Here is a 22,163-nt window from a genome sequence, read left to right on the forward strand (position 1 = left end):
TTCAAGGCTGATAACATCAACCCTGCCGTGTGGGAATCCCTAGCGGATTGTATCAGGTATTGTATTGTGTCAAGTATAGTCAGGTATTGTATCCACAGCAGTGACCAGAGGAGGAATGGCCTCTGGGAGAAGCACAGGGAGAAGGAAAAGCCATGATGTACTTGCAGCAACACAACTCGATACCTTCATCTGCCCCAGCTGCAATAATAAAACATGTCTCTGCCATATTGGTCTCTATAGCCACAGCAGGTGCTGTAACTCTCCAACTGTTTGACTTCAACTCCAATAGGCGCATTCCTTTATTGTCTCCTGAGGCAGGTGGAAGCCAACCACAACAAAAAAAAGTACACCATCTCCCCCTTGGTGGCTTACAACATTACAGTCATACCTCATGTTACGTTTGCTTCAGGTTACATGTTTTCAGGTTGCGGACCGCGGGAAACCTGGAAGTACTGGAACAGGTTACTTCCAGGTTTTGCCGCTCGCGCATGCGCAGAAGTGCTAAATTGTGCCTGCGCAGATGTGGCGCTTCAGCTTGTGAACGCTGCGGGTTGCGGACGTGCCTCCGTCACAGATTACGTCTGCAACCCGAGGTTCCACTGTATTATGATTATTACTTCATTCCACATAGAAACTGATCCCTATGAAACATCTCAAAGTGATATAACAATAAAGACATCAACAAATAACAAGAAGAAGAAGCAATTCCATATGTAAAAACAAGTTCAAATCCAATGTAGACCGGGATAAATATCTGCACTTGTTTGAAAAAGACCACCTTCAACAGGCGCCAAAGAGAAATAGAGGCTGTGTCTGCCTGATATACCACCGGACGGAGCTTCAAAAGACTAGTGCTGCCATGCTAAGGGCCCAGTTCCGACATCATATAGACCGGACCACCTGATGGTGTCTGCAGGTGGCCCTCTCTTGTGGAGCACAGTGACTGGCTGGGTAGAAAAGGGCTGAGACGATTTTTAGGCATCCTGCCCTGAGCTGTAAAAGGCTCTCACCAGCACCAGCTCCCAGAACTTAGCTTAGTAGCTAATTCAGTACAATTCTTTCAACAATGGTGTAACACGGCGGAGATAGCTTACCTCAGTGAACAGCCAAGCCGCTGCATTTTGCACCAGCTGCAGCTTCCGGGCCAAGCTCAGTGGGCAGCCCCTGCAGTTGAAACAGAAAAAAAGACAGTATATCATTTATATATTGCAATATGATATAAAAATAATATTAAAACCATACTAAAGATCAAACAATATGCTAACAGTAATAATAATAGCAGCAGTTAAGCATTTCACTTTTCCTTATCCAATTCCACCAGCCATCCATCTATGAAATCAGGCAACTGTATTGTCAAACAACACAGCTGGCCTGCGCTTGGAGGACGGCTATTAATCACTGCTCAAAAGCCCAGCAGGATTCCCTTTCAAGTTTTTTTTTTTTTTTGTGTGTGTGTGTGCAGCTTCTATTCATTTTTGAAACACAGTCGAGTCATAGAAGCACCATGAGGGATCTCAGGCATAACCTCACTTTGCCTTCGCACTCCCTTTTAAGCTGAATCAAGACCAGAAACCCCAAAGTGCCAGCCATTCACCCCACTGCATCTTCTGTGAGATGCAGTCTGCACATCCACTACTCTCTATTACTATTTGCTCCTTTTGAAGCAACCATACTTTCTGCTTCCAAACCGAAGAGGGATAAAATGATATAACTATTTACATATGAAGCTGTTTTCTGTTTCTTTTTACCTATTTTACCTAAACAAAACAAAAGAAAGTTGTAAAGTGGAAATGTAAAGTAGTATATTCTGGATTCCCCCCCCCCCCCCCGTGGCTTTAAAAAGACAACCAGGTTAAGCAAATATCCAAATGCTCCCCCCCAAATAAATGCATGGTATATCAAAGGCATCAGAATATGCTTTGCCGTTGATCTGCATGAGATAAATGGATTTATGGAGCTGGCCTTCCGCATAACAAAAAATACTTTTAAGGAAAAGTGGAACTGAGTTTTTAGGGATGCACGCTCATCTGCTTAATTGTTCGTTTTTGGCTGACACGTTCTGTTTCTTTTACATATTTCCAGATGCTTGCCTAATGACTGTGTGGGGTTAATTGAAAAACCCGTCGGCACAAAATCAGGTGACGTTGCTGACACATCACCAGTTTGGACCAAAATGCAGATATTCAGAACTGCTGCAAGATAATTGGAATCAGATGTCTTTTTCCCTACCCTAAGCCTAAGGCATTTTGGTTGCTTTAGCAACTTATTCCCCTTGCTTCTCTTCTGATGTCATTCTTGGACTGCATTGCTTTGGAACGTAGTGGCAGTGGCTGCCAGGATACGGAGGTGTACGGTGGCTGGAAATATAGCCTGTGTGGAGACACACACAGCCACCGGGATGCTGAGGGTGCAATCCTGCCAGCTAGTCATAACTTCATTGAAAGCAGTGGAGTGCAATTGGGGTTATGGCTGATGCTGGATTGGATCCTGTCTGTCTAAGACCAGAGATGGATGTTGGTTTGGTGTTTTTCAGAGTTGAAGGTGGCATGGTATAGCTATACCACTATGATAGAACCAGACTGCCATTTCTCATGCTGTACATACTTTGTCATGGACTGGCTGGGTGCAGAGAAGTGCTGGGAGGCACCAGCTGGGGAACCCCCAGGGGAAGAAGGCTCAGAGCCAGGGAACTGGTGGTGTGACAACGATGCGTGGTCAGAGGGAGAAAAGGGAGAAGAAGGAGAGGAGGATGTGTCGGGAGCTGAAGAGGCAACAGGGTTTAGTGAGCAGAAAGAGGCTGTGGCAGAGGGCAGTTCAGATTCAGAGACAGGAGAGTAGGAGGGCCAAGAGACAGAGATACGGCAGGCTGCTGAAGAATCCAGGGAATCTCATCCTCCTGCTGCAATCTCAGGTCTCTTAGAACACAGAGAAAAATGAAGAGGGCAGAGCAATGAGAGAGAAAACGATGGAACCTTAGGTTGCTGGGGAAGGAACTGCGGAAGGAGCTGTAGAGAGCAGTGGGAAGGCCTTCGGTCCTTGCGACTGCCTCATGGGGGCAAGACCTACCCTGGGAACGTTTGTTGCGACCACTAGGACTGAGCTGTCTTGTTTCTTTGAATAAAGAGTTCAGTGACATCTGGCACTTTATTGTTTTATTGTTGACCTATGCCTGACTCCAGCTCCTGACATACTTTCTCCTTCTCTTTCCTGTGCTACTATTATTTCTGGTCAAATAGGATGAGGAGGCTTTTGTGGTGCATCAAAACCTTGCAGCACTTGTTGGACCAAAGGCAATAGTGGGACAAAATAAACCAATGTGTACACATTGCTATGGGCACTGATGTCTTGATCATGCCAACTCTCTTAAAAAGCATTGCCTGTTTCTTGAGAGGCTGGATTTTAACTGTTCTATGAAGGCAAAGATATTGCTACATTTGAGTCCTTTGTCACCGTGAGCGGCAACCATATACAGTGGTACCTTGGTACTCGAACGGCTTGGCTCCCGAACAAATCGGCTCCCGAATGCCGCAAACCCGGAAGTAAGTGTTCTGGTTTGCGAATGTTTTTCGGAAGCCGAATGTCCGACACAGCTTTTGAATGAGTGAAGGAAGTTCCTGCAGCCAATCGGAAGCCGTGCCTTGGTTTTTGAATGGTTTGGGGAGTCGAGAACCAAGGTACCACTGTAATCATCTCAGGACAGATGCCTATTTTCATTTGCAGGGTGCGTATGATGAGAGTCTCGTGGCGTCCACACTGCACAATTATCATGCCATCTTTCCTTATATTTAGGTATTGTTGGACTACACCTTCCACCTTCTCTGATCATTGGCCATGCTGGGTATGGCTGATGGGAGTTGGAGTCCAACACCACCTGGAGGACTGACATGCTGGCAACGTAGGTTGACTTGGCATTTGGCTCCTGAGATTGCTTTGCCATGTGTCCCGCTCACAACCTGCATTTGCTGCACCACTTTTAAAGCTGTCTGCCAGCAGCTGGGTTGCAGAGCAATGATGCGGGAAGTGTGGGAAGAGTTCCAAGCCGGCACATGGCAAAGCAATCATATAACTGCTTGACTGCATGCTGAACTTAGCGCAGCTAAATTCAACCCACATTCCTCATGGGCCGATCTGGTTGTTCGAGTTGGCCCTAACACTGATTGATAATAAAATGGGGAAGGGGAGTTAAGAAATGTTGTGCTTCCAATCCATTCAAAGGGAGGAAACTGTTCTTATTGTGTGTGAAAGTACTGAATTTTACAAAAGTGCTGTGAAACCAGTTGAAAACTGAGATGCCTGCAAAGTATTTATGCCTGTTTGCATGGCAAAGGACTGGTCTCTCAATTTCCTTTTTACATGGGGAGAAAACCACTAAGAACCGTGCTGTCTTGAAGGAGAGCAAGAATGACTTAGTCCTTCTCCAGCAACCTTGATATATTTATTGCTCCAGCTCTTCATGTTGAGGAGAATATTCCCCATAGGTAAAGCAGTTCTCAAATAACACATGCGGCCAATTACAAAACGTCTTGCCTCTGCATTCACTCCCAACATTGCTGTGACTTTTAATTATATTGTTATAAGGTTCTCGCTTAACCGCAACATGTAGGGCACACATTTTCTCGTAACACAGGAAACGATAATCTTTAAATGTGTCTAGAAATCACACACGGGTCCCAGTGGAATGTGAGCAACCGACAATACCAGTATATTTTCACATGTGTATTACGCGTTCTCTACTGCAAAACTATATGCATGGGGAACTGAGAACAGGACTCTCGCTGGCGTTGTCATCTCTTCATCTGGCAAATAATGAGCAGGCCAGCCATTCTGGCCAAAGCATCCATGGTGGTGTGTGAGAAGTTGGGTTGCCATATGTCCTCTTTTCCCAGGACATGCCCTCTTTTTAAAGGGGTAAATAAAATGAGAGTTGTCACAGCGATGTGTAGCTAAAAGTAGAAGTTGGCAAATGTGTCTTCTTTTTCACTCTTCAAAATATGGCCACTGAGAAGTAGCTTGCTGATGAACAGCACTGAGGTCGATGTACATTTTTATGCAGAGGGGGTAGTAGAGCCTAGTAGCTAAAATAGTAAGCTGTGAAGGAAGAACGCCCTGATTCAGATTTCACCCCTGACATGAATTCACTGCTTTGGGAAGGCAAAGAGGACAGTTTCACCCCCATTCACATGTTTAAATCTTGCTATCTCTCAGGCTTCAGGGAATCCTATCCCCCTCATGGTGGCAGCAAAGAAGCAGATAAAAAAAGAAGAATTCTTACCAATTAGTTTATTCAATATTCACAGAGAGAGACGAAGGAATGCAGTTTCTCTTAGATAATGGCGTTGCTCCGAATAAAGTCCCACCCCCTCAGTCTCTCCTATTCTACGTCACCCTGCGCCGGCTGACCTATGCTTTCTGCCTCTGAGTTTTCTGTTCTACTACAGTGGTACCTCTGGTTGCGAACGGGATCCATTCTGGAGTCCCTTTTGCAACATGAGCAGAACGCAACCTGCGTCTGCACGTGTTGCGATTCTCTGCGTCTGCGCATGACGTCATTTTGCGCATCTGTGCATGCGTGAGTGGCGAAACCCGGAAGTAACCCTTTCCAGTACTTCCGGGAAAATGTATCATGAAGCAAACGCAACACGAGCTATGACTATACTCTCAATGCATGCCTGGTCCTGGGAGAGCAGGGGGGGGGGGTGAGTCAGGAATGCTATCCAGAGACACTGAGTCTGTAAGCTGTGTCTCCCCTGATGCTTCTTCTTCCTGGTGCTCTCCCAATATTTCCCAGCTTCTCCCCTCTGCAGCCTCTGAACTGTGACCTTCTGCAAACCACTGTCCTAAATCTATACTGTCCTCCTCTTCTTGGAAAGGTGCAGGAAGCGGGGGGCAGTTCCCACCATTCCTCCTCAGTTCAGTCTCTGACACTATCATTCTTGAGGAGCACAGTTTGCTTGTGCTCTTTTGGAAGGGCACATAGCTGAGTGGTAGAACACATGCATTGCACATATAACAACTCCTCACCCCCCCTGAACTCCTAGAGAGCCACTGTCACTTAAGAGCATACAAGAGTGGGCTAGAAAGAATACTGAAGAGGAAGCTGTGGAAGCCAGCTGTGCTGGTCCCGGGAGGAAGGTTGCAGTTATCATAGTCCAAGTTCAGTCCTGAGTCACTAGCCTGGAAACAGTTCACAAGGAGTGAGGCAAGGTCCGAAACAGGAGGCCGGGCGGGAACAGGAAGGCTGGAAGGTCAGAAGCAGGAAGCCGGGCGGGGAACAGGCACACTGGAAGGTCAGGTCTGGGTCCGGGTAGGAGCAGGTACTCAACAACAACGTTGCTTCCGCAACCTGGGGCCGGGCTGACTGGCCTTTATCTTCTCTGAGGCCAGGGGCGGTCCCGGCCCCCAGGAGACCCACCTCTCCTGGCCTTAAGGCGAGCACTCCTCCTGGGAGAAACCAGTTCCCTTCGCCTCTCTGCCCTGAGCCTCTGCAGTTCAGGAGAGGCTGAAGGGTTACTGGGCCCAGGGGGAGACTCACCTGTAGGCACTGAGTCCTCAACCACCTCTGAGGCCAGAATGGATTCACCTGGTGCCTGCTGCTGAGGATCCGGCACAGGTGTAGGTGTCTCAGAATCAAGGCCCTGCCCCAGTTCAGCCGGCCCTGGAGGCGGGGACTCCTGTGCAGGCTGGGATTCCTCTGGTTCATCCTCTGAATCGGAATCCCAGGCCATCACACCAGCTTTTGAAGAGTCCATCTCTCCTGACCCCTGACTATTGGCCACATTTGATGGGGCTGATGGGAATTGGAATCCAAAAACTTTTGGAGGGCCACAGGTAGTGGCGGAGCTTCATGCTCCAGCACCAGGGGGCGGAGAACAGGCGGGGCGGGGCTGGCATGTATCCTGGGGGCGTGGCATGCCGCCTGCGGGGTTGTGGCACCCAGCGCGGGCAGGGAGGCAGCCGCAATGGCACCCCACCGGGATTGCGCTGCCAGGGGTGGTGCGCTCCCCCTGCACCCCTCTTCCTCTTCCAGTGGCCACAGGTTTCCCGTCCCTGAGACAGGGCAATGTTGAGACTCAGTGTAAGACAGCTTCTTTGTTCAGCACATCTATTTCCCTTGCAGGTTAATATGCCTTTTGGATATTTTTTTGAACTGAAGGGGACAAATAGAGGTTTACCACCACTCCCAGAGGGGAAAATGGAATTTATTATTCATTATCTATTTAAATTAACCCATTTGCTAGCACCTCGGTCATGTCACACAAAGAAAATTTATACTGAGCACAATTCCAGCAAATATAAATGTGGCACAACTTCGATGTACGTACACGCATAGTTAATTATATGCCCATTTCATTACCTGGATGCGCGTGTAGAGTTTAACATTGATTTTAAACAAAATTGAGCTTTCCAATAAAAATTGCGTAATTTAAAGCAACGAATGCAACACATTTTGCAAATCCCACAAAGAGAACACAGTGCAAGGAGGGTGTGGAGAGAAGAAAAACAACAAAGGAATGCAGGGGAAAGGATATGATAGGAGGCTCGGAGCTAAAGATGCCTTCTCCAGTACAAAACAGGTGAGCCTGCTGACATCAGGATCTAGAGAGCCCTTTGTAAGAGTGGAAGGCACCTTCACACGCGCAGGTGGGATACCTCTGATTTCTGACAGTCCCTCTCCAGCTGCAATCCCTTTCCTCCGCCTCAAGGCATTCCTTCCCTCTGCCCATCAGAAGTTGGCAGCAAAGATGCAGAAGAGGCCTGGTGCCCGAGCAGAAGGCTGCTTGCATTCCCCACCTTGCTCAACACTTTTGAACATCTTGCATTAGATAACCATTGTTAACGTGGAAATATTGTTTTTTTTAAAAAGCATAGAGATCTGACAATGTCCCTTGTATGTGTCCTCTTGATTGCGCAGCACAGAAAGTTCGGTTCAAACTCAAGCAGCTACCACAGACTAGGATTTAGGGGTTGTGGGGCAGACAATCCAGCAGCTGGACTAAACAACTGTCCCAGTACCCGCATCACCAGCATGCTTTTTTGGTCATGCAGCTTATGATCTGCATGCGTAATCTGTGTCCATTTGCTTCGGTATGCTAGTTTCAACGACAATGGTGGAAAACCATTAATTAATGAGCTAAGCGGTAATCAAAAGCCATCGTAATTAGTTCACACCATTTCACTATGGCTGTTTTAGAAACACAAGATTATGCCAGAAAATATTAAGTACCTTAAGGATATAATCATATTTGTTGGGGTGATTTAGAGAAACAAAATGCCACTCTCCAACTGGAAATCCAGCTGCTTCTGCTAATATGATTCTGCCTTGAATCTAACAATATGAAGCTCAGAGGGAGCCATAAAACCTCCAAACATGATGTGGAATACTGTTTTCTACGCATAAAAACACCACAGCCTTAGGGGAATTTTTTTCCCATGTCTTTCCAAAGCTAGATGTGAGTTCTGTATCCTCCATTTGGAAGCCCAGCAACTCCCCTTTCCAAGGGCTTGACATGTTTCCAGTTCCAGCTCCCAGTACTTGCAGACCTTTTTTCACATGACAAGGAAAGGGCTCATGGGCTCATAACTTAATCTCGTGTGCTCTGAGCCCAGAGCTGCCAGGAATATAAGTAAAAGCATTTCTGCAATGAAGGCTTATGCTTTAAAATCAGAGTTTGCTCAAGATTTTCAGTGTGAGGACTACACCTAAGTAAAAGGAACCAGTGATCAGAAGATGGCACGATCTTCTTAGCTCAGGAGATTTCATCACCCCTCTTTATGCTACTTCTTAACTGTGCTTCTGGTAAGAACTTAGAAGGGTGACACAACGAGCAAGCAAAATCAGCTTGAACAAATCACTTTTTGGGTATGACACAAACATGTTACCGCCATGCAGATGTCAAGGAAATAAACAACTATTTGACAAGATACAGCAATATAAAACAATTTCAAGGAACAAGGCACAAAACCATTGCACCAACAATAAACATTTGGGGTCCTGCACATCACCTGCAAACCCGCAACTTACTCAAAATGTACACAATTCTTCTTTTGTGTGACACGACAGCCATAACTCATTTGCATCCTTTTAAATTCATGTTGCACAGAGGGCATTGTGTGACTGTAGTAGCATGCAACAACCAACTCCATTTTCTCAAGAACTCAAAGAAGAAGAAGAAAATCCCTCACAGAGGTGCAGCAACCTCAGAAGTCACATTACACCTATGGTTCCATCAGTCTGGCAGGCTCCTGTGGCTGCGAGCCAGGAACCAATTTAAAATTGATGCTAGGGCGAGAAATTGAATTTGTTGACCTCTTGCTAAACCAGCGGGGGATTACTATTATTCTTATATCTGAGCCTGTGCTATGCTGTTAAAAACAAAAAAACCCACTGTTTCAAGCCTGTGGCAAAGGGTGAGGCTTGAGGGATGGATGACAAAAAAGCTGCCAAAGGCAGATGATTGGGAAATATGGAAAGACTGAGTAGTTCAAAGCCATGGCTCATCTACTAGAGCCTGATTACTTTGGAAATACCATTTTCAGACAGAGCCATTTTGGTGCTTAAAGGATAGTTCAAAAAATCTGCAACTGGGGATATCATGCAGTCCAGACACATTTATCTAGGGATGCATTGGTGCAGATACACATATGTGTGAGTAGTAACTGTTTAGCACATAGTATTTATAATTCATTAAATTTAAAGCATTTTCCACGGATGTTTCAACAACAACAACAACAACAAAGCTCCCAGAGTGTCCTAAAGTGCCACCAGGTTTGCAATCTAAAAAAAGATGCCACATAAGGAACAAGGGATGGGGAGGGCAGAGGAAAACAAGCAAACTTGGGTACGTGTTCTTAAACAAGGCAGTGGAGGCTTAGGATCAGAGTTTTCCTTCTCCGAGATGGGCTACCTTCCCAGGTTGACAAGCAGCATCTGCCCTCACTTTCTTCTACAAGCAAGTGCAATCCACCAGTCTGTCTTCACATGCAGGGGAAGTCCCTAACTCAGAAAGGGTTTGAGACCCATTAGCTACCCTCACCTGGTTTAGTCAGCCATATGAAGCCGTTTCGGGTGTGTGACCACTGTTGCATGCTGATTGCTTTTAGGAGATGCAGGTGAGAGCTGAGCACAGGATGGGGACCAAAGGTGGACAAACTACCCCCAGCAGGAATGTGATGTGTCCCCGCAGTAAGGTTACAACCCCTCCCCAACTACTAGGTCTATACTGTACATGTAGAACAGCTCCCTCCCAACAGAAGCCCCATCTTCCTTTGCCACATAAATTGCTGCTTTGGCAAGTAGAGGACTTTTTAAAAGGAAAACAAATTGAAAGTCCTGCTGTGTAAACACAAGCCCTCATGCATCTATAAATGGATGCTTGGTCCCTAGGGTGAAGAAGGTGAAAGATGATCAGGGAAGCCTTTGCAAAGGCAGCAGTGGAAGGTGGATCAGTTTTCTTAATGCATGAAGGCAAAGCCAATGAAAGATTGGGATTAGTAGAGGAAGGAATACTGGGTAAGTATAGGATGTAATGCATATGGGCAAAGTTAGGCTCCTTGCCCTGAAGAATCACCACAAGAAAGCTGCTTTAGTCACTTCCAGAAAATGCAAGGCAAGATGTAGCCAGAAATAACCACGGTGGAATGAGCGTGCAGGGCAGGGGGTGCCAAGCTTTTGGAGCCTGTGGACATATCTACACACACATACACACACTGCATCCAAGAACACACCACTATTGTAGTGGTTCTTCTAAGCTGAATTTCAACATGGGTGGGGGAGAGATTCTGGGTTCCCAGGGAAGGCATTTGCAGGTACCTATGTGGCTGGTGGGCCCCATGTTGGTGACTCCTGAGTAGAGGGATGCATCCTGTTAAACTTCCTCATAGCACACACACATCAAACCTGCTTCCTGTGGATTGTACACAGAAGCTGTGTAAGAAACACTGTAAAACTGCAGATTGGGGTAAAGACACTTTGGGCCCCAAGTGTCTTTTGTGATGGTAGGTTGACAGGAGGTGACATGCCATTAGGTGTGGCAGCCAGTGGTGGGTGGTGCAAGAGTTTATATTTTAACATGACCTGCCACATAGCTTTTTCACTGTGTGTATGCACCTTAGGAAACTGGGTGGCTGTGGCTAATCAATGTATGGGAGGAAGACCATAGCTCAATGGTAGAGCATCTCCATGCATAACGTCTCTGGGGCAATCCCTTGCCTTGATATGCCTGCTTCCTACGAACACCAGCCACGATGTGCTGTATGAGAAGTAAAGACTATGTAGAAGACCATCACGCACAGCAAACCCAGCATGGTACAACTGTTTTCAGGGCGGGTGGGGATGCTCTCAAGTTTACGACAACTCACACAAAAGCAAATTTTGTGCGAGTGCTGCTTTAGCCCTGGCTGCCGGTATTTCTGCCGTAAAAAAGGCTTCCTGTTCATAGTTCCATGGAAGTGCCTCTCATTTGAAAGGTGGCCCTCTGGGGATGCCTTTCGCACATCTTTGGCCATATTTGGCCACTGCATTTGGCATCGCTTTTTGCAAGCATTTCCCGGCATCTGAGCACTAGTGCATGCTTCCAGCTCCAGTTCCAGCTCCCACTCAACCTGACGGTATCATTAAAGGGCTTCTTGTGCTCCAGGCGGCGTCCATCCCTACACCAGAGGCTTGCAAGTGAAGGGCCGAACCCTGACACTACGTACTACAAGCCTGCCGAGCTCCTTTCCCTGAATCACACCCTTCCCGGCAAGATCTGCTGTCAATCATTCCCCGCCACCCCACGCCTGGAGGTGCACTTTTGGACAGCGGCGGCCCACAGATGCACACCCACAACTCACGGGCAGGATGAAAGTGGCGCCTTTTCTCTCCGGCTCCGCACAAAAACCCAGCAACCCCAAAGCACCCCTCGTGCAGCGCGGCTCCTCGCTCCCGCCAGCAGCACGCAAGCGCCCCAGCAACGTAGCCGCATATTTTGTCGGCGAGGGTCTTGGACAAAGCCAACAGAAGGGTCCTTGTTAGCCGGCTACTCCCTGGAGAGGGAGGGTGGGAAGGGAGAGCGCGCGCAAGAAGGAGCGAAGTGGGGAGGGGGCGGCGGCGGGGTGGAGCTGGGCTCTCTCTCTCTCCCGCTGCCTGTCTCCCCCTCCGCTTGCAAAAGCTGAGGGAGCGAGGGCGGGAGCAGCCGGAGCCGGGAGGGGATGCAGCGACTTTGCGAACACTTTGCAACTCTCCCTCGCCGGAGGCAGCGCTTCTCCCCGGCCTCGCCGCGGGCTCCCCCTGAAGCGCACGTCGCGGCCGGGCCGCTGGGGAAGCGCTCCAGGAACCCCGGCCAAGGAAAGGAGCGCGCGTCTTCTGAGGGGAAGCCGGAGAGAGGCGGAGAAGGAGGAGGAGGGACTCCTTTCCTCGTCCCCAGGGCGCGCCCTCCCGCCTGACCTCGCGCACCCCGCGCCTCAGAGGGGGAACCTTTCCAGCAAAAGACGGCGAGCCGGAGTGGATGGTCCCCAGGCTGCTGCTGCTCCTGCCGTCGGCTGCCTCGAAGTCCCTTTCGGGACAAAGGCTTCCCGGAGCCGGCCCTTCCCTTGGAAAGAGGCTGCGAGGATCCCGCGTCCGGGTAAGGAGGAGAAGGAGGAGGAGGCGAGACATCTCGCGCCCGAGCCGCGCCTCCCGCGCGCTGCCACGCGGGGCTTCCCCGGCCGGCTGCGCCCTTGTCTTCTTTCTGCCGCTTTTCACGCTCTTTTGTTTCTCGGTGGCGGACGAGTCCTTTTGTGCTGTGCGCTGATGGGTTTCTAGCTTCTCGGATGTGTCGGGAGGGAAGGAGCCAAGCCTGATGGCGCATCCTGATGCTGGGAAAGCAGGACAAGGGGCTTTCCTTCCTTTAAAGAGAGAGAGATACCCCCAAATTCCCAAGCGGCTCGCGAAGTTTTGTAGGAAGAGAAAGTAGCAGCAGGCTTTTGTTTTCCTGTGGTTCCTAAGTTGGATTTATTTGATTATAGGGCTCGATGGGTAGAGAGCAAAGCACCTTTAAAGTTGCATTGTTTCGGTGATAGAAATACGCGTGTTTTAAATCTCTGGCGCTGAATGAAACCCATAGGACTTGGACGGGCTTAACTTTTGGATTGTGCCCGTAGATGTTATTTTTGACACTGCCTGTTGTATTGCTGAAGCAGAAAATGGTCCATATTGGCGCTTTAAACACAGAAGGAGGGAGACTTTACCCGAAGTTGTTAGGTTTTTTTTGGGGGGGGGTCACATATTGGTGTAAGATGCAAGATGTGGGCTTTTGAATTGTACAAGGCTCTTCCTAACCAGAAGGTTGTGGTGCTGAATGGGAGTTTTCAGACAAGCAACTTGAGCGCTGTGTTTCAGAGATTAGTTGCTGGTCCGAACGAACAAAAGTATGTTTCTCAAGGCCTCATCAGACAAAACGAAGGGCATAGTTCACCAGGAGTTTATTCTGCATCAGCCCCATTGAAATGAATGTCAGCTTTGTAAGGGTGCTCCCATTCCATCATCATCATTAATTAAATTTGTATACCACCTTATACCCACAGGTCTCAGGGCAGTCAATAGGGATGGTATCAAATGTTTTCTAAACAAAGGCTAGTTCTATGTAGCAATAACTCATATGGAGTTTATAATGTATGATAAATGTACACACTTTCATATCACCATGTGTACATCTGGCAAAATAGATATGTATTGGAGTTCACACCATTTCTGCATGTAAGTAGCTATTGTCCAGAGAATTTGTTACACGTGAAATGGTCCTCTCTTGCATTATATTTCCTGTCCTTTGGGAATAACAAAATGACTATGGTGCCTGCTTTACTGATGGGGAACTGAAACCATTGGCAATCAGTGCAAACATTCAGAAAAGGTATTGTGGTATAGTCCTTCCGTGACATCACTACATAATACTGGGGGCATGTGGTATAGTCCTTCCATCACATTACCACTAAATAATACTGGAGATGTATTCCCCTGCAGCAGAAACTTCCTGAGCGTTAAGGACAATCATGTTAAAGAGAGAACGTTGGCATACAATTTTCTTCCTCAAATCATAGCTTTCTGTTTGTATAAAGTTATTGACATGGAGAAGCATTTAACCATGACAGCCCCACACCTGTTTTCTAAAGTGGTGCAGTCACTGGGGGGGGATGGGGACGGGAACAGTCTCACATGCGTTTTATTTCTGGGCAGGGAGTTAACCAAGTTCTCAGAGATGAAAGTGCGCAGGTTCATCGTTCTGCCCACCAAACTTGCAAGGTACCTAAACTGCTGTGTGGACTGCAGGGGAGTTATTGTGGTGCATGAATGCCATCTGTCTTGTGGGTTATGATGCACTGATCTGAAAAGCAAATGGGAAGTATCTGCGGAGATTACCAGAATCATATCATAAGAGTAAAATGGTATCCGTTGCCAGAATTTCCAAGAACAAGACCTTTTGTTGCCCTTTTTTTACTCCGAAGTGATACCCGACCCCACAGACCTTCTGCATTTAAGACATAATCCAATATGTTTGGCAGAAGGATGAAATCGCAAGAGATGATGAAAAAAATAATCAGAGAAATCCAAGTAGAACAGATCAGGTCTGTGTAAATTCTGCACTTAAATCAGAATCCTGCATCAATGTAACCCAAATTTCTTAGCAAAAAATTAATCCTGTGACACACTCATTTTGCAAATATACCATAATGGCATAACTCCTCTTATTCGGTGTGATTTTGCACATTTTGCTTTATAGTGGGTGGGAAGGATAGGTTATAGTGTTTCTGCCTAGTCATGGAAGAGTAGCAGCCTCATTCCTGACCACTGGAAGTTTTGTTCTGCAATCCTTTGATTTCTGCAGTTTCTCTGGGCATTGGCCACACGTTTTCAAGTATAACTTCGTAAGTGCCAAAGTACAGAAACTTACTTTTTTCCTGGTTAATTTGTTTAGGAAGCTGAATTCTGCACACACAACTTTTACTGATAGTCATAGCCATAGCCACTAGACGGAAGTTCTTCTGCAAAAGACATAGAAGACAACATCCAAATGTATTTGTGTACATTTACACCCCACTTTTTCTCTAGGGAGCTTGAGTACATGGTTCTCCCCCTCTCCGTTTTACCCACATAACAACCCTGTGAGGTAGGTCAGGCTGAGAGACAGTGACTGGCCCAAGGTCACCCAGTGAGCTTCAGGACTGAGTGGGGATTTGAACCCTGTTCTCCCAGGTCCTAATCCAACCCTATGGCTGCACCCATACCAGCTCATTCAAAACACATTTTCACCCCCTGCCTTGTTAAGGGTGCTGGGAATTGTGGTTTGTGAGTTGCAAGCTATTATTGTTGTTGTTTAGTAAATTTGTTAGTCACTCCAAGACAACCCAAAGAGACTTACAGTTCTCAGAATTAATGGGGGATGTTTTTGAATGTACTTTAAAAGTCTGGTGTGTATGCAGCCTAAAGCTGCTACACCATTACTGTCCCCATCTTCATCATTATCAGTTCATTAAATGTTAGTGTATGTTGTGTGGGAAAATATAAAATAGACATGGTTCACACTCAATGGGTTTTATCATATGATGCTGCTGAGAGATAAGGAATAAGTCAGACTTAACTGAAGGTGAGAAATCCAAGCAAATTCTATAGTTCATCTCTGTAAGCAATTATACATTTGGTAGCAATGTTAGCAGTCCCTATGGGCCTTCCAATCTGTAAGGTTGAAGTTCTTTATTTTCCAACTTTGGAATACAATATGTGTTTTCTACAGACAAGCTTTTCAGATGCTTTGTCTGAAAAAGAAACGCTTCATTAAAACCAAAACCGCATACATAATGTAAATTGCCAGCAGATTTCAATAGAAGCAATACTGGTGGTAGGAAATGACAGGCGCAAAGGCACGATAAAGCCTTTGTTTGGACTAGAGGACTACAGCATATGATAGGCTTTTGCCAGATGAGGGTCTCCTGTAACAATGATCTTTAATTGACTAAATAAGGGAAGACATTCATTGGAGTGAAAAGGAAGGCTCACGCTTTGAAAGCTGATGGGAACAAAGGATGGTTAGGGTGTGCCTGTACTAGCTCTTCTTGTTGCATTTCTTGTCATTTCAGCCCAGTTTCCTCCTCACTGCCTTGGCACTAGTCTTGGCCCACATTTTTGCACATACCTTTCTTGTATGCATGAGAATACGCTTCCCAGGATGAGGGCCACTTAAAACAAAAAAACAAAAAAAGCCCAATGCATTTGCTCAAGGAAAGCTTGTCACCTCTGCACTTAAGGCCATCATTTGAGAGCAAAAAGAAAGGAGTGAAATGCTCTGAGATGTTCCTATGGAATTGCTACATAGCTATGACTGATCAAGCTCAGTGGTGACTTAATATTTGCCCTCCGGATAGAAATTAGCATTAGAAATTTGCAAGGTGCAGTGGTGGGATTTGTCTGCGCCTAACCAACCTAGCAGTTCAAAAGAACGTCAAAGTGCAAGTAGATAAATAGGTACCGCTCCAGCGGGAAGGTAAACGCTGTTTCTGTGTGCTGCTCTGGTTCGCCAGAAGCGGCTTAGTCATGCTGGCCACATGACCCGGAAGCTGTACTTTACGCCGGCTCCCTTGGCCAATAAAGCGAGATGAGCACCACAACCCCAGAGTCGGCCACGACTGGACCTAATGGTCAGGGGTCCCTTTACCTTTAACCAGTTTTCAAAATGCAAATTGTGGCACTGAAGGAGTAGAGGGCAAGGCGAGAAGTTGGGAAGTTTGGATGAGGGATGTTATGGAGAACATTTGCCCAAATCAATTGCCGGATGGTTAGCTCCTCTTTAAAGAGGTTCTAGCTTTCCACAAGAAATGAAGGAAGAAGACACAGCACATGAAATGAAAGGAAGATAGCAGCAGCACATGCAGTTAACAGCTCTCCCCGACCCTGCTCCTTCACAAAGGAACATATGTAGATTTGTAGATTAAGCGAGTTATGGACTCTTTTCTTGTCACATTAGAGAAAGACTGTAATTCACGTTGCCAGCTCATGTACTAATTTTCTTCCAATTATGATATTAACGCTTCAAAGAAAAGTGCTTCAATCATACACCTACATTCGCACTGTGGTCTCAGTTCATATATTTTCACCCTGATCTCAATGCGGACGTCAGTTTTTAAAGGCATACCTGATTGCTACAAAACTTATAATACTTTTTGCTCAGTCCACACAAATGCCTGCCTTTCCACTCTTTGGATTCAGGGTGTTATGAGCTAGTTGCAAGGCAATCTGCACACAAGGAGGAGTATTGTGAGTGTGCAAAATCACACTTCTTATTTTGGAGGTGCTGCTTCTCACACTACCCAGAAGCCTCCAGGAGGACATGCCATTAGTGATCGGCTTCTGTCCTGAGGGAGGAAGACTGAGAGAATTTGTAACTATATCCTGCCTTTAGAGTCATGACAAATGCCATTCTGATTTTACACTGATATCTGGTCCTACACATCTCCTCTGCTTCTCTTTCAATTTTTTTTTAAAAAACCATGTTCTCATCTGTTTAACTGCCTGTTTATTGATTCATTCCTTAGCTGGCAGGCTGTGGCCTCAACAACAGGCTACACCAGCCTTTTCTTGACTATGTGGTTTTAATTTGTGATTTATTTATTTTTGAGGGATAGCAGCGGTGTACATAGAAATATTTAAAAGAGCCGCCATGACGCATTGCATAGGTTACTGGATTTTGATGTAAGAGTATCCTACATTGGAAAGATTTGAAGAAAGCCCTGTGTCTGAGCTTCTCCTGATTACCAGAATTATTGTGAAGACAACAGTGAAACGTTCTACCATTTAGAAATGATACTAGTAATAAAAGGATTCTCCAGTAAAAAAAGGAAGAAAATAATTTGGATGGCTGTTCCATGTATATATTAACCGGCAAGTGAAATTCAAAGGTGACTTTGTGTTTTCGTTTTTGGAAAGGGACATGATGTTATCACCTAGACAATTAGCTACTGTCCAGAATGTGCCAGACCCTGGAAAAGGGGACTTGCTCAGAATTATCCAGCAATTACCTAATCCTTCAGGCCAACCTTCTATCTTTAGGTGTGGAAAGTTCTCCTTCCATCCTCCACAAAATCACTCAGTAGTGAAAAAAATGAGCTTGGGCATCATTCTGGATCTGAATGTTCCTGGGAGGCTTCTGCTTCAGGGCTGGCAGAGGCAGGTTCACGTAAATTTCATCCATGGTATTTCTCTTCCAGCTTGGATCTCAGCCGCTGTGATTGGAAGCTATGACTTCTGTTGACACAGTTGATCGCTGCAGCCAAATTCTGGGACGGAGAGACAGACACATGGGTATATTCTTCAGAGAGAGCATGTGAGGACTTCTGTGGGTAATTCCTGTTAGTATTCAGAAGCATTATCCACATAAATCCCTCATTCAAACCGGTGAATAGGGTGTTGTGTATATGTAAACTGCAGTGTTTCATCCTACCTTAGAGTCCCGGGCGTGGGCAGGGAAACGATTGGGTAAGCCCTTGCTCCCTCATGGTATTAGTGCTCAGTGCCTTTCCCACCTACTAATTGGGGAGGTTTATGGTTCCCAAAGTGGATGTTGAAAAAACAATTATTTTTCCTGGTATCTTTTACAAACCCGACTTGATGCTTGGACTGGAAATGGAGCAAGGTTTCCTGGAAATGTTCACCCCCAGATGCTGGGATATTCAGCGTTCACCAGGAATATGACAATGGATTGATTTACATGAAGGAATTCTTTCTTAGCACTTCCTTGCCTCCCAAGAGCTGCCTTGGGGTGGTGGTGGGGAAACTGAGCACACTAGCTGCTTTAAGGTGGTAAAACAGAAGCAAACACAGATTCCAAATTAGCTTGAAGGAACAGGCGTCCCATTCAGTGGCTTCTCTGGGCTCTCGGTTGTAAGGGAGGGTGGGAAAAAATCAAGTCAAAAGGGGCATGTTTCACTCCCCCACCCCTTTCCCATAACAGCCGAGTAGCAATCTGTGGGCACATATTTTACAGTATAGGGAGAGAAGGAATTTGTTTTATAAAAATAATCTCCCCCCCAAAAAAGCAACACAGTGTTTGAAACCAGAATATCCCAACCTGGAAAAACAGTTTGTTGAGACGCAGATGTAGGTTTGTGGTTTTGAACATGCCCTAAAGGCACAGCAGGGAAGAGTGTGAACAGAGCAAGCCAACATTGTATTTTGCTGTAGGAGGAAGCAGAGGAGCAGCAGCCAGATGCACCTCTGTTGTCTTTAACGGCAGGAATTCTAAGGCCAAAGCCTCCTGCTCTTGGGCGAATTCACGGCTTAGCAATAAGTTTCCCAGCCATTCCTGGTGGTCTGCAGACCATGGCATGTAAGACATCATGTTTTTCACTTAACACCACCTCCAGCCTGAGGTCTGCTGTGTAATCTCTAAGGGTGCCATTTAGGTATACATAGCATGAGTGATGAGCCCACAGGGAAAATGCACTTAGTTCCCCCCCCCCCTCTCTCTTTGCTAAACAGATAACCTTCCTCAGAGAATCAAGCTGGAAGCAACCATTTCTTTTTCCAGGAGAAGCCCAATTATGCAGAGCGCTGATTGGCTGGCCTTTGTGATAGGCCCAAAGCCACACTCTCCTGCCTCTTCGGTCTGCTCTGTGTAACGCTGACCGGTTAGTCCTTGTGGCAAATCACAGAGTCATTCTCCCCTCCTGCCAAGCTGTATCTCAAGTTCTTTTTTTAAACGTATCTGTGTTTTTAAAAGAAGGTTCTGGATGAAATTTAATTGGATTAATGTTACCGGGGGGGGGATGTGGCATGGGATTGTAAAACCAAAACACGTGGTGGGAAGGAGAAGAGAAAATCATTGCTAGCTAGGTATTAGTGTGAACAGAGGAGTAAAGCTGGCAAAAAGCAGAGTTTAAAGTTGGGTCAGAATGATTAAGAAAAAACACACTGCACCATTCGCAAGTGGCAAGATGGGGGTTAGTTTCATGGGGAAAACCCTCATTGAGCATGGACTACTCCATGCATGTAGAATTGCTCTTGTGAGAGTTTTTGTAGGGGGGAAATGCGCCCCCCCCAACATTAGGTACAATGTTTTTTGTCAGATGCGCCATTCTGAGCAGAGGTGTGTAATGATGTGGTGGTGTTCTCCAGTGGGTTGTGAGAGAAAAATAAGAAAGGAGTCTTCCACCTCCAGTGGATTTTGACAAGGAAGTTAAAGAGATGGTCTCTGAGGAAAATAAACAAGCACGACCCTGAAGATGACCTTCCTTGAACTTCAGAGAGATAGCGAAAAGAAAATGTCAGAGCTGAGTTATCGATTTTACAGTTGTAGGATATCTGTGTGGCTTTTTCTTCCCAATTCTTTCAATTTCTGAATGTGTAGCACGGGTGAAGAGATTACTGTTTCATCTCTCCCTCTTTCTGATTAGCGCCAGTCCTGGAGTACTACGCTTACAAGGGTTCTTTGTGGGAAAGTGGTGGCACAAGAATAGAATGTGAGGTCACTGCTTTTTCAAGGAAAGGATGTTGCATTATATGTATTGCATTGGGGTAGGATATCAGCCCTACTGAGTGACGCTACCTGCATCCCGGCTGATCTAGGGTAACGTACTCGTGGCTCTAGGCAGCCATTGCACAATCAGGATTCAAATCTACTTGCTGCCTCTTTCTGTCTCCCTACTCATCACTTGTAGATATTATCCCAAGTCCAAGTACACAGATGACTCACCAGGAGTCCACATATGAATAGATTTCTTCCCAAGGCGATTTTGTTTTGGTTTTTGTGAAAGGGAACATCTTCTCTTTCCAGACTCATTCTGGTAGAAGTGGGTTGAAGGCATAGAATGTCCACATTATTTATGCATGTGGTTTTTTTCAAAATTTTATTTGCGAGGATCGTTTTGAGGCAAGCAGTAGTTCATTTTCATTTTAAGAAGCTTTGGCATTAAGCCTCTCCTTTACTGTCCCTTCAGGGTTATGATGACTTTTCCTTCAGACAGCTGTTGCAGGAAAGAAGAGCTTAACTTAGGCAAGGAAACACTAATCTCTCTCTTCTTTTTTGCTTTTTAATTATATTTTCTTTCTGTGCCTCTGTGTGGTCTAGTTGATCCTTAATGCCACCCTGCCAAGTCCACCAGAGATTTCAGTTGAAATGGGCTTGTAACATTAACAGTAAAATCCTGTGCACATCTACTTAAAAGTCAGTTATGTTGAGTTTGGATTGAGGCCGCAGTCCTATGCGCTCTTCCTTGGAACTGAACCCCATTGAAAACTCTGGAAGTTTCTTCTGAGTGAACGCACATAGGATTGCACTGTCAGCCTGCTTGCATCCTCTTCGTTGCTGTACTCCATTGGGCTTGCAGAATGATTGCAGATGCACAAAGGAAAAACAAACAAAAGCTGCATTGGCTTCTTGGCAGAGAAAAATGGATGAAAGGGCTTTAAATTGTGTAATTACAGCTTTCTCTAAACATATAAAAAATACAAATAATATACACAAGAATGAAAGCAAGGTTCCAAGCATGAACTGCTTCACTGCTGTGGGCTGAGTTAGATCCTGACTGAAAGATGAGTAGGATGAAAAGGTAATAGACTGGCTTTGGGAAATTGCAGACCTTTCACCAGAGCCAAAACCTAACAGATGCTGCATTCACCCAGGAACAGCAGTAAGAAGAACCTTCTCTCAGTGCCTAGTTAAGGACCCTTGTGGAATTTCCAACCCTTGGACCAGCCATCTCTCTCTGTTTGCATGTTTGAAAAACTGGAAGTGGGAAGTTGAGATAGGCTGCAGATTTCAAACATACTCATTGCTTGGTGAACATCTTTCTAGTCTTTATGACGTCCCGGGTGTCTGCAAGCATGCACATATGACCACCACTGAACATGAACATCATTAGCATGAACAGTAAGGTGGTTCTGTCAGAAGGTTAAGAGAAGAAAGTAACAGACTGTTTTGGGACATGTAGTGCTTTTCGGATGAGAAAGACCACTCTGCCAAATGCCCCATGCCCCTAGGAATAGCAACAGGGAAAGGGCTTTCTAAATGCAGAGTTAAGGGTTTTTGTAATAGCCCCAGAATACCCTTTATCTACGCATTTGAAAATTCCTGTATCAGAAAGGCAAGTTAGGCCATGCTGTATATTTCACCACTCCCACCATTGACTGGGCGTCTAATACATTTGCAGTACCTTAGAAA

The 22,163-nt window shown here is 46.0% G+C and overlaps 1 protein-coding gene and 1 long non-coding RNA gene across 3 annotated transcripts in view; one reads left to right on the forward strand and one right to left on the reverse strand.

The window, feature by feature from the left end:
• Positions 1–22,163, reverse strand: part of LOC308584799 — an 86,894-nt gene that overhangs the window by 6,880 nt on the left and 57,851 nt on the right. Inside the window, exons 4-6 of the long non-coding RNA XR_014007013.1 lie at positions 18,025–18,282; positions 14,907–15,768; positions 1,095–1,164 (exon numbers count right to left, since the gene is read on the reverse strand). This is a non-coding gene — a long non-coding RNA (uncharacterized lncRNA). The remainder of the gene's footprint in view (positions 1–1,094; positions 1,165–14,906; positions 15,769–18,024; positions 18,283–22,163) is intronic.
• The window catches only part of CHST3 (carbohydrate sulfotransferase 3), a 56,916-nt gene continuing 35,847 nt past the window's right edge, over positions 1,095–22,163 (forward strand). The window contains exons 1-2 of one of the 2 annotated variants that reach the window (XM_081189688.1): positions 1,095–1,169; positions 12,463–12,602. In XM_081189688.1, coding sequence (XP_081045814.1) covers positions 12,486–12,602 — 117 coding nt within the window. In that variant the 5' untranslated portion in view covers positions 1,095–1,169; positions 12,463–12,485. Of the gene's footprint in view, positions 1,170–11,822; positions 12,603–22,163 lie in introns of those variants that run through there. The other variant, XM_081189687.1, reaches the window with a different exon arrangement.

Source organism: Podarcis bocagei, assembly GCF_964188305.1.
Source record: "Podarcis bocagei genome assembly, chromosome: 4".
Lineage (NCBI taxonomy): Eukaryota > Metazoa > Chordata > Lepidosauria > Squamata > Lacertidae > Podarcis > Podarcis bocagei.